Below are 12,485 nucleotides of genomic sequence, written 5' to 3'. Positions count from 1 at the left end.
TCTCTCGCTCCCGCTCTTTTCTATCTCTTTGTAACGCTCACCATGAGTTTGGTGAATTTCTTTCTCGTAAAGATATTACACCGGATTTCACCACTTAAATTAAGACATCATGACTAACCAATATCCTGTAGTTTACTTTATAAAGCACAAATATATTTCTTCAAAAATTTGCTTTGAATTGAGGAAAGTTCTATTTGGGTTTGTCTATAAATAAGTGAACTCCAATTTAAACATTTGTGATTATCATATTTAAAGCAATGATAATGCAAATAGATATTATTCTGAGTTGTGATGATGATAATCTAAAATAGATTGTTATTGATATCTACAATAGATAAAAAATATATCTATTATTGATTATCATCATCACAACTCAGAATAATATCTATTTGCTCAAAATGTGCTAATTATTAATACGAAATTAAACAAGTAAGAAAGTTCTATTCGAGAGTGCTCGACTACGAGATCCCCTGAACCCTTCAAGCTGATATTTCAATAATTATTCGCATATGCACACACACACACACACGCACAGACATACGCACGCACGCATAAACACGCATTGGTTGCAGTGTGGGCTTTCTATGGAAATTTAAGTGGTGAGGGTAAGTATACATATAAAATTTGAAGAATCAAGCTTTAAAGATGTAGGAGATATCATTTTAAAACTGATTTTCGATAGGGGTATTTTTCAATAAAAAATACCGGGATGAGTTATCGACTTTGGTGATAAACTCGATATATCTATATACGGACATTTAAAAAAAATTGAACTCTCTAGTTCTTACATCTTCTGAAATCGACGTGTTTATATATACGGAAAGACGGACATGCCAAATAGACTCTGCTTGTCGCCCTGATCAAGAATATATACACTTTGTGGGGTCTACCACGCCTCCTTCTGCCTGTTACATGCATTTCAACAAAACCATTATACCCTAATTTCCCATTGAAAATGGATTCAGGGTATAAAAAGTAAGATTAAATACAGAAAACGCAATTTAATAAATACAAAGGAAAATGATTTCGATAGTCGACAATATTGCTAATGCACTAACTGAATAGACTTATTTAAGTTTACGAAATCTTCAAGAATATGATATGATATTTGTATAGCTTTAAAACTATTTATCTCTATTCAAAGAGAGAAGTAAGTAATAAAACTTGTTTTCAATTTAGTCACACTTAGAAGAAGTCGACCTGCGCGAACGGGCCGCTTAATAAGCTTTCCAACCACAGTTATAAATGTAAGTTCTATATTCCATAATACTAATTTGGTTAGGTTTGGTTAAGTTGCTAAAACGCATACAAAATGTTAGTTGTAGTTAATTCTATATATATATATATATATATATATATATATATATATATATATATATATATATATATATATATATATATGTATATATATAAAAGTTCCAATATTCACCTCTGACTCTCCACTGAGATGGATGAGCTTTTCTGTTTTCGGCGTTTACTTTTACCAGTTCGTCGGTTACTGTCATCGTCATCCCCTGCTGCTTAGCCACATTTACTTATACACACATAACTCGCAAAAGTGGTTTTTAAACTAAAAAATAAAATAAAATGTGTAAGATGTGTGAAGCAGAGTTGTAAATAAATAATATACTATATATATATATATATATAAATATATATATATATATATATACATATATATATATATATATATATATATATGTATATTTATTTATTTATATACATATATATCAATATATACATAACAATATCACAGAACCTAGAACGTCGCAGTATAATTGTCCTTAATTATTCAAAAGGATATATCAATATATATATATATATATATATATTATATACTTATTTATGATATCATTTGAAAGGTAAAATTCGAAACTCTTTTCTATCTGTAAGCTACACAACAAATATTTTTCTTTATCAGTAAGGTTCATTGTAGGACAAGCATAAGTGAATATTAAATGTGATTATATATAAATACATGTGTACACACATTGACCTACACGCAGCAGACCTATATATATATATATATATATATACAATATCATTATATATATATATATATCATCGATTTAAGCCTTTATCTAGTGTCTCCACAATTCGTATGTGTATTTTATACAATATTGATTTGTAATATTAGAGTTTTGAAAACCTGTAGAAATTCCAAAAAATTATGTGAATCTCTGATATAGATTTATTTGAACTTGTTACAGATATGGCGAGCATAATACTGATAGCTTGCCTAGCTATACTCGGCTTAATTATTGCGATAGCCCTATTTTTGGCCGGTGGATATCTGTGGTGGCGGCACAAAAGGTCACAGCTGCAGTTTATTGAACCCAATGAAGACGAGGAATCAAGTAGCTACAGCTTGAGGTAAGGTTATATTCGCAAAACTGATAGTTTACTACTTTGTCGTTCTTCTGAATTGAAAGTTTAAATGGGTTAAACCGCGTCTACGACTGACTCCAGATTACATATTAGATTCAATTCTAGCTCAAAGTATTATACTTTTGATAATATTTATAACTGATTTATTGTTATAGAAGAAATGACCATGGCATCGTCCACAAATGCCCCCAATGATGATATAATCATTTCTGTTTTATAATTTAACATACAAGTATGAGCTACACTTGCAACTGAAATTACGAGCTGACATCTGGAAGCTTTAAGTCCATTTTTAGCCAAGAGATGTAGCTAAATAATTTAGGGTCGATAAGTAACTGACAGCTTCATTGGGAGAGAATATAGCCAAATAGTATTTTTGCTAAGCCCTGCTGGATAGGGTAAAATATTCCACGAGAAAGTTTGGTTTATTAAGAGAGTTCTTTGAAGTTCAATATTTTAATGGTCACGTATTCCTTATAATGAGTATAATAATATATTTTCAGAAACAATGACAAATTATACTGATCAATGTACATATTTTTACACATACATAAACTAATGGTATTATTTTCTATTTAGAGCTGCTCAGGACATTTTAGAATCTGGGAATCCGCCTAGTAAGCCTCAAGTGCCCGTTGCCCAGGCAATTACGAATCCTCTACAAAATAACATTAATCGAAAATTGAATGGATTTTTAAACCTGCGAACGCCTCTCATTGGGTAGGTACAGAAATATATTTATATACCGGGGACTAGTTAGTAATATCTCATATAAAGAAAAGAAGTACTTCAAAAACCTATTAAAATATAAATCATAGCAAAACATGGCAAAAAACATGTAAGATCGTTGCAGTCGGGCGTTACCGACTGAGGAATACTCATTTACATCCCATCAGCAATTTAGTAGCTAACTTTAGCTCTAATATTGTAGAAACTGCAGTTTTCTCGGTTTGCCACGCCCTTACTAGGCGTAGACACCTCATTTTTCGTCAGTTCATAGAACTAGCTAACTGTAATCTAATTGCAAAATTTGGACGCTCAAAAAATGTGAAAATTACAGGGTATTTTTCGATATGCCACGCCCCTAAAGAGGCGTACAAATTGTTTTTGGGTCATCGATAGAGGAGGTTACTGGTAACGTAACTATCTTTTGAAGCATCTAGCTATTACACCTAAAGAGATATATACTTTTACGGTTTGCCACGCCCCCTGTGGGCAAACATATATTCGAGAAGTTTTTTGGTTTTGGGTGATCAGCCCGAGTATATATACAAAATTTGAGGTCTCTGGCATCAATAGTGTCTAAAATATAGCAGAATTTAAAATATCCCTATATCTTCAGGTCTGATTTGCCACGCCCCTAATGGGCGTAGACACATAATTTTGTCTTAAGACTTTATAGAATCAAAACATTAGCTGACGTCCGAAATTTTAGCGCTCTAGCTGTAAAAGTCTTGGAGATACAGTTTTATCTAATTTGCCACGCCCCCAATGGACGTAGATATATCCGCCATAGTTCGTGATCTTGGGTGGTCGATGCAGATCTACATTCCAAATTTCAGCTTTCTAGCTCTTCAATTAATATGATTTCTGGCATATTGAAAAATTCATTTTCCAATTCTCCACGCCCCTAGTGGGCGGATCGGGAAAATTTTAACACTATAAATCGGAGATATACATGAGTATGTGTTCCAAATTTCAGTCTCTGGCTTCAATAGCGCCGAAATAAACTGCGTTCATACGGACAGACGGACGGACATCAAGACGGACATTGCACAAAATCTAATTCACTTTCGTGAATGAGTATAATAGATCTAAGTTCTTCCATCCTGAAACATATGTACGTTTTTCAACATTTGTAGCATGACTAAAAGGATCGTCTTGATAAATCATATATGTCTGGTTGTATATCGTCATTGATATTCAAATGTTTTATATATGTACTAGCTAACCTGGCAAACGTTGCTTTGCCCTATCCATTATTTCTAGGCAACATTTTGTACTTAAATACAAAATATCTCATTAACTATAAGTGTGTGGAGATGCAGTTATAGTCGAAACCGTTGTAAGCAACCGAAGTATGTTTTATCTTATATATAAAATTCTCGTGTCACGGTGTTTGTTGCCAAACTCCTCCGAAACGGTTGGATTCTCACGAAATTTTGTGTGCAGGTCGGGTAAGTCTGAACAAATCATTGTGCTCATTGAAGAGAGCGTCCAGTTCGCTGACGATGCGCGTTGCAAAAGGTGAATTGAAGTGATTATAGTTGCAACGGGCATCCGCGCGATTGGTTCGTTTGGCATTGGTAGCAGTTAACCGACTTTGTGGTAAACTTGGCCTTTGAATTTAAATGTGGAATTAAATTGTTGACCATTTGCAGCAGTATTTTCAACTATATCCGTTGCTCCAAACGATGTCATTTGAAAACAAGAATTCAATTTTCGCATTGACTGCAAAAACAGCGAAGAATCTGGATCAGTTCCAATAAGGAGCCATGCAATGGTTCCGGCGGGGTTTCAATTTCTGGGAGTTTTACTTTTCCTGATGAGCAGCACATCCCGATCGGCTCATTTTTAAATTTAAGGGCATGGCAGTGCGGGCATTCCTTGTCCAATGTACCAATGACCACTTTGGAATGTGCTGTAAATGCTCGATTTACTTGTTGACGTTGTCGGTCAATTCCTCTACGGCTGTTGACTACGAACCTGCGCGCTTATTGGCTTCGCTCTAATTGGCTTTACTGGTTTCGCTCATCTCGTGCCTCTTGCAATTGTGATGCACGTAACTGAGTCATGCTTACACGGACATCTGCATTGCTTTGTTGCCTTTCTTCATCTGATCTTTGTGCTGTTCTGTCCTGCATGCCTCTAGATCAATTTTCTCATTTTGCCCCCTTGCGTTTTCGTGGCATTGTTGTCTGCTAATCAAACATAAATTAATCAAGTTGAAAAACTGTTTGGTGATAAACAGTAACATAATATTGTATTCGATTGCTCACTATTTGCCTTACCTTTTATATGTACTAATAAAACACGAATATTTATTAATCACGTTCGGGTTCGCTGGGAAAGATTAGATCTTCTAGGACGCGGCATTTTTATTATACCCTGAACCCATTGAAAATGGGAAATCAGGGTACACAGGTTTTGAAAAAAAGTATGTAACGGGCAGAAGGACGAATAAATTCGCATAATATTGCCCACACTGATGATGATGATTAGAATATCAGCTTAGAGGGTTCAAGGTATCTCCTAGTTGAGCAGTCTCGACTAGAGCTTTCTTAAGGGGGCTATCCACAGACGAATTTGTTACACGAACATGTTGTGTTCGTTCTATATTCGAATGTGGATAGCAGTGCTCGTACGAATGTTTCTATCTTACGGTTGTTCGTGCAACATGTTCGACAATGGATTCGAGTGCTCCCATAAACATAATTTCTAGAAATATTTTGGACAGTCAACATAGGCCAAAATGAACCGAAAATTTCTTGATTGATTTGAAAATGAGCAGGCTTTGTGGCAAAATAAAAGCGAAAACTATCAAAATAAAAAGTTGCACAATAAATCATGGGACGAATTATAATTAAAATATAAGGATGTCCAAGAAAACGCAAAGCAAAAGTAAATTGTCTGCACGCTACATACAGGTGGGAACTGGATAAAATAAAAAGAAGCACAAAGTCAGGTGCTTTCTTTTGTTTTAAACAAACACTCATTGCCATTAAGTACTTGTTATTAATAGTAATACTGAATATGTACTCGCATGAAAGTTTTAAATGAGAGCATGCCCGAAAACTGTCACTGATATCAAGCCTACTAAGAATATTCTAAATGACAATGCAAAGACAGCTCCGAAATTAAAGAACTTTTAGGGATAACGTGTTTTTCAAGTATTCGTCGATTTTCAGTGTTTTTAAGATATATTCTGCAATTCGGGGCAGAGACAAATCCAAAAAATTAAAAACCATTAAAATTGGTCCAGCAGATCTCGACTTGTAACAAACCTGACTTTGCTTTATATATATAGTTTATAGACCACATATGTAATATATATATAACGACCGAAATTCATTATAGGAGCGGCCCAGCAGCGACACCAGCAAAATCGAATACTTCCACAGGAGCAACTGCAAATGATGGAACATCTAAAGATGGAGCGGTGTGTATCCTATATGTATACCTATATATATAAATAATATATACTTTTTTACATAAATATTAAGTGATAAATAATTTGACTTTGAATTACGAGTCTATAGGGTGGTCAAAAATATATCAAAATATAAATATATCGTTATTTTTGTATAAAAAATATAATTATATCGAAACATTTTTAAAAACTATATATCGATTTTTATACCCTGAACCCATTTTCAATGGGAAATCAGGGTATAATGGTTTTGTTGAAATGTATGTAACAGGCAGAAGGAGGCGTGGCAGACCCCATAAAGTATATATATTCTTGATCAGGGTGACGAGCTGAGTTGATTTGGCCCTGTCCGTCTGTCTGTGCGTCCGTCTGTCCGTATGTATGAACGCGTCGATTTCAGAAGATATAAGAGTAGAGACTTCAAATCTTTTTTAAAATGTCCGTAATTACAGCGCGCATATCAGGTTTATCATTAAAATTCGATAACTCATCCCAATCTTTTTTTATCGATAAAAAAACTTATCGAAAACCAGTTATAAAATTATATCTTCTACACCTTTATTGCTAGAGTCTCCAAATTTTTAATGTATGCTTATATGCAATTTATACAATTTCGGTTTTTGTTAAAATTTACCCCCCACCCTTAAATTCACCCCCTCACCCTCACTTTTGTAAAAAGCGTATTTCAAATACTAGAGACTTGTGCTTTGGCAATTACATGCATATCCATGTTATAATCATAATCTGAAAAATCCATAAAAAAAGTTATTAAACAATTAAGTTCTCATAGTAAGCGCACACTGCAGCCCATGCGTGTTTATGCGTGGGTGCTTGTGTGTGTATGTGTTTGTGTATGTGTGTGTGTATGTGTTTGTGTATGTGTGTGTGTATGTGTATGTGTGTGTATGCGTTTGTGTATGTATGCGTGTGTGTGTGTGTGTATGTGTGTCTGTATGCGTGTGTGTATATGTATGCCTGTGTGTGTGTGTGTGCGTGTTTCTTGTGTAAGCTGAAAGACGCAAAAAATTATTGAAATATCTATTGCTCCAAGGGTTCAGGGGATCTCGTAGTCGAGCAGTCTCGACTAGAGCTTTCTTACTTGTTTTTTTATACCCTGAACCCATTTTCAATGGGAAATCAGGGTATAATGGTTTTGTTGAAATGTATGTAACAGGCAGAAGCAGGCGTGGCAGACCCCACAAAGTATATATATTCTTGATCAAGGCGACGAGCTGAGTTGATTTGGCCCTGTCCGTCTGTCTGTCCGTCTGTCCGTCCGTCCGTCTGTCCGTCTGTCCGTCTGTCCGTATGTATGAACGCGTCGATTTCAGAAGATATAAGACTTCAAATTTTTTTTAAAATGTCCGTAATTACAGCGCGCATATCAAGTTTATCATTAAAAATCGATAACTCATCCCGATCTTTTTTTATCGATAAAAAACCTTATCGAAAACCATTTATAAAATTATATCTTCTACACCTTTATTGCCAGAGTCTCCAAATTTTTAATGTATGCTTATATGCAATTTATACAATTTCGGTTTTTGTTAAAATGTACCCCCACCTCAAAATTCACCCCCTCACCCTCACTTTTGTAAAAAGCGTATTTCAAATACTAGAGACTTGTGCTTTGGCAATTACATGCATATTCATGTTATAATCATAATCTAAAAGTTTCATGAAGATCGTACGTCCATAAAAAAAGTTATTAAACAATTAAGTATCATAGTAAGCGCACACTGCAGCCCATGCGTGTTTATGCGTGGGTGCTTATGTGTGTATGTGTTTGTGTATGTGTGTGTATGTGTTTGTGTATGTGTATGTGTGTGTGTATGTGAGTGTGTGTATGCGTTTGTGTCTGTATGCGTGCGTGTGTATGTATGCCTGTGTGTGCGTACGTGCGTGTGGGTGTGCGTGTTTCTTGTGTAAGCTGAAAGACGCGAAAAATTATTGAAATATCTATTGCTCCAAGGGTTCAGGGGATCTCGTAGTCGAGCAGTCTCGACTAGAGCTTTCTTACTTGTTTTTAAATTGAATATTACAAAATTTGCTGAGGAAGCTCCAGAAATGAATAGATAGATTAAATATACTTCGACTTGGGATTCCTTTCAAGTTGCTTTCGCAACAATGAAACATTCAGTCATTCGCATTACCAACTGTAGAATAAATACTCACTCACACCCAATCAACAATTTAGTAGCTAAGTTTTGAGTTTCTACCTCTAATACCGTAGAAAATGCAGTTTTTCCCGATTTGCAACGCCAATAGTAGCCACAGACTCCTCATTTTTGGCCTGTTTTTAGGTTGAGCTAATGGTAACCTAACTGTAATGTTTGAATGCTTACGCTAAAGAATGTGAAAATTACAGGATATTTTTCGATATGCCACGCCCCTAAAGAGGCGTAACAATTATTATTATTTTTCATCGATGTAGGAGGTTACCAGTAACTCAACTATCAAAATTTAAAGTTTCTAGCTCTTAAACTGCAGGATGTGTTTTCTTCTTTTAATAGTGCCCAAAGTATAAGAGAATTTGAAAAATCACTATATCTTCAGGTCCCATTTGCCACGCCCCTCGTGTGCCATAGGTTGTTGATCTTTGGTGGTCGACACGGATTTACATCCAAATTTTAGCTTTTAGCTCATTAATTAATATGATATCTGGTATATCGAAAAATGCATTTTCTGTTTTGCCACGCCCCTAGTGGGCGGATCAGAAAAATTTAACACTTTATAAATTGAAGATATACACGAATAGGTGTTCCAAATTAGAAGTCTCTAGTTTCAACAGCGCCGAAAGAGACAGACAGACAGCCGCACAAAACGGAAATGCACGAAATCAATATACTTTCTCATTTCAATTTCGTGAATGCGTATAAAAACAAGTGAGAAACCCTGAACCCTTCGAGGAACTGCTAATTCAAAATTTCTTCGCGTCATTCTCCTTGCACACGAAACACATAGACAGCATTAAGTCCAGCATTAACAGAGATGAGCTGAAGCGTGGGCTTACTATTGGAAATGAGTTGTTCAATAACTTTTCTTGTAGATAGACTATTTTCATGAAATGAGTGCATTTGCTAGTCTTTTACAAAACAGGTAAACGCGACCTGCGCGCTATATATACGTTCATTAAAAAAAATGCAAATCTTCAGATTTATATCTTCTGAAATCGATGCGTTCAAGCATACGGACAGACAGGCTAAATCACCTCAGCGCGTCGTCCTGATCAAGAATATATATACTTTGTGGGGTCTGCCAGGTATCCTTCTGCCTGTTACATACATTTGAATAAAATCATTAAACTCTGATTTCCCATTTGCAATGGGTTTAAGGTATACAAATTAATATAATTGAGTTAAAGTTAGCCTAATATATTGGAAATTTTATAGAACAAAAGTATATCGATGACAGATATGTACCTGGATAGTACGGATTCAAGTGAAAACGTCGGACAGATTCACTTTTCATTGGAATATGATTTTCAAAATACGACGCTAATATTAAAAGTACTGCAGGGCAAAGAGCTGCCAGCGAAGGACTTAAGTGGAACTTCCGATCCCTATGTGCGAGTGACATTATTGCCAGATAAAAAGCATCGCCTGGAGACCAAGATAAAGAGAAGAACTTTGAACCCGCGCTGGAATGAAACATTCTATTTCGAGGGCTTTCCAATACAAAAGCTGCAATCGCGAGTAAGTGAGGCAATGCGGAAGATGTTCGCCTCATAGATTAGAAATTAATTAATTAAAATTATTTAGGTTCTTCATTTACATGTCTTCGATTATGATCGTTTCTCAAGAGACGATTCCATTGGTGAAGTATTTTTGCCGCTGTGCCAGGTAATATTATTGTTCAACATAACAGATAGCAGTTATATATGCGCCTTTTAGGTGGACTTTGCTGGCAAGCAATCATTTTGGAAGGCCTTGAAGCCGCCAGCCAAGGATAAGTGCGGCGAGCTTTTATCTTCACTATGCTATCATCCTTCAAACTCAATTTTAACGCTGACATTAATCAAAGCAAGGAATCTAAAGGCTAAAGATATCAATGGAAAGTCAGGTAAATGATATATATGAAAACAAGTAAGAACGTTGCAGTCGGGCGTTACCGACTGCGGAATACTCATTCACATCCCATCAACAATTTAGTAGTTAAGTTTCGTTCTAATACTGTTGAATATACAGGTTTTTCCGATTTGCCACGCCCCAACTGGGCGTAGACACCTCATTTTTGGTCAGTTTTTAGAAAGAGATAACGTTACCCTAACTGCAAAGTTTGAATGCTTACCCTAAAAAAATGTGAAAATTACAGGGTATTTTTCGATATGCCACGCCCCTAAAGAGGCGTAAAAATTTTTTTGGGGAATCGATAGAGGAGGCTACCAGTAACTCAACTATCCAAATTTGAAGCTTCTAGCTATTATACTTTAGGAGATATAAACTTTTGCGGTTTGCCACGCCCCCTGTGGGCGGACATATATCCGACAAAACTTTTTGGTCTTGGGTGATCAGTCCGAGTATATATACAAAATTTGAGGTCTCTGCCATCAATAGTGTCCAAAATATAGGAGAATTTAAAAAATCACTATATCTTCAGGTCCGATTTGCCACGCCCCCAACGGGCGTAGACTTATAATTTATCTTCAGACTTTATAGAATCATACCATTAGCTGACGTGCAAAATTTCAGCATTCTAGGTTTACAACTTTAGGAGATACAGTTTTATCCGATTTGCCACGCCCCCAATGGGCGTAGATATATCCGCCATAGCTCGTGATCTTGGGTGGTCAACGCGGACCCCTACATACCAAGTTTCAGCTTTCTAGCTCTTCAACAAACATGATTTCTGGTATATCGGAAAATGCATTTTCCGATTTGCCACGCCCCTAGTGGGCGGATCGGGAAAATTTTAACACTTTATAAATCGGAGATATACACGAGTATGTGTTCCAAATTTCAAGTCTCTAGCTTCAATAGCGCCGAAATAGATTGCGTTCATACGGACAGACGGACAGACGGACAGACGGACGGACGGACGGACAGCAAGACGGACATTGCACAAAACCAATATACTGATTCACTTTCGTGAATGAGTATAAATATATATTTATAAGCAACTAAGAGAATTAACTAGACTGGACGACTTGGAATGCCTCACAGCAGCGATACTGTTTCCATAGTTCTACGTCTACTACATAGTTCTGCTTCTGGGCTTCATTTTCAGTCCAACACGAAACCCGACCAGGGGTTCCCTCTCTATGCTTCGTTTTATATATGCCACCAGCACATACAGTGGACCACACACACGGAAATGCTCTCAAGAACAGCGCCTGTCGTTGCACCGTATAATTGAATCAATTTCGAGTTAGATGTCAACAGTTAATGCAATTTTCCGAATGCAGTAAGGACATCTAATGTGTTTAATTGCTAAATTGCAAGTGTCTGATATTTCATATGGCAAGCCGAAAGCTATAATATTCTGGCAGATAGCCTGTAAATGCGGACACGATATTTACCAGTAGAAACACAGACGCCAAGTATATCAGCTCAGTCCAACATACGATTCCTCCATCAAATATGTTGTCTATAAGAAACCCTTAATCTAATTTACTTCGGTCACACCAGGGATATGAAGAAAGTTCGAAAAATCACTGCAATATAGAAAACTTTTTTTAAAAATATAACGTAGAGATGTGAAATTAAAATATAAATTAATTGTTGCAGATCCGTATGTGAAAGTTTGGCTTCAATTTGGCGATAAGCGCGTAGAGAAGAGAAAAACACCAATATTCACCTGTACGCTTAATCCAGTCTTTAATGAATCATTCAGCTTTAATGTGCCATGGGAAAAGATTCGCGAGTGCTCCTTGGACGTTATGGTCATGGACTTTGATAATATTGGTAGAAACGAGTTGATTGGCCGAATACTGTTAGCTGGTAAATGA

The 12,485-nt window shown here is 36.0% G+C and overlaps 1 protein-coding gene across 5 annotated transcripts in view; it reads left to right on the top strand.

Moving 5' to 3' along the window:
- Positions 1–942: 942 nt before the first annotated feature.
- Positions 943–12,485, top strand: part of Syt7 (Synaptotagmin 7) — a 14,839-nt gene continuing 3,296 nt past the window's right edge. Inside the window, exons 1-9 of one of the 5 annotated variants that reach the window (XM_089472852.1) lie at positions 943–975; positions 1,180–1,247; positions 2,211–2,373; positions 2,968–3,108; positions 6,466–6,547; positions 9,931–10,233; positions 10,300–10,380; positions 10,432–10,600; positions 12,265–12,477. In XM_089472852.1, coding sequence (XP_089328978.1) covers positions 2,213–2,373; positions 2,968–3,108; positions 6,466–6,547; positions 9,931–10,233; positions 10,300–10,380; positions 10,432–10,600; positions 12,265–12,477 — 1,150 coding nt within the window. In that variant the 5' untranslated portion in view covers positions 943–975; positions 1,180–1,247; positions 2,211–2,212. Of the gene's footprint in view, positions 976–997; positions 1,248–1,437; positions 1,614–1,756; positions 1,863–2,210; positions 2,374–2,967; positions 3,109–6,465; positions 6,548–9,930; positions 10,234–10,299; positions 10,381–10,431; positions 10,601–12,264; positions 12,478–12,485 lie in introns of those variants that run through there. The other 4 variants (XM_089472849.1, XM_089472850.1, XM_089472851.1 and 1 more) reach the window with 4 other exon arrangements.

Source organism: Drosophila arizonae, chromosome 6 (assembly GCF_054131065.1).
Source record: "Drosophila arizonae isolate 15081-1271.41 chromosome 6, UAZ_ARI_1.0, whole genome shotgun sequence".
In the NCBI taxonomy this organism is placed as follows: Eukaryota; Metazoa; Arthropoda; class Insecta; order Diptera; family Drosophilidae; genus Drosophila; species Drosophila arizonae.
Note: the sequence above shows the minus strand (reverse complement) of the source record. Positions and strands in the feature narration are given on the sequence as shown.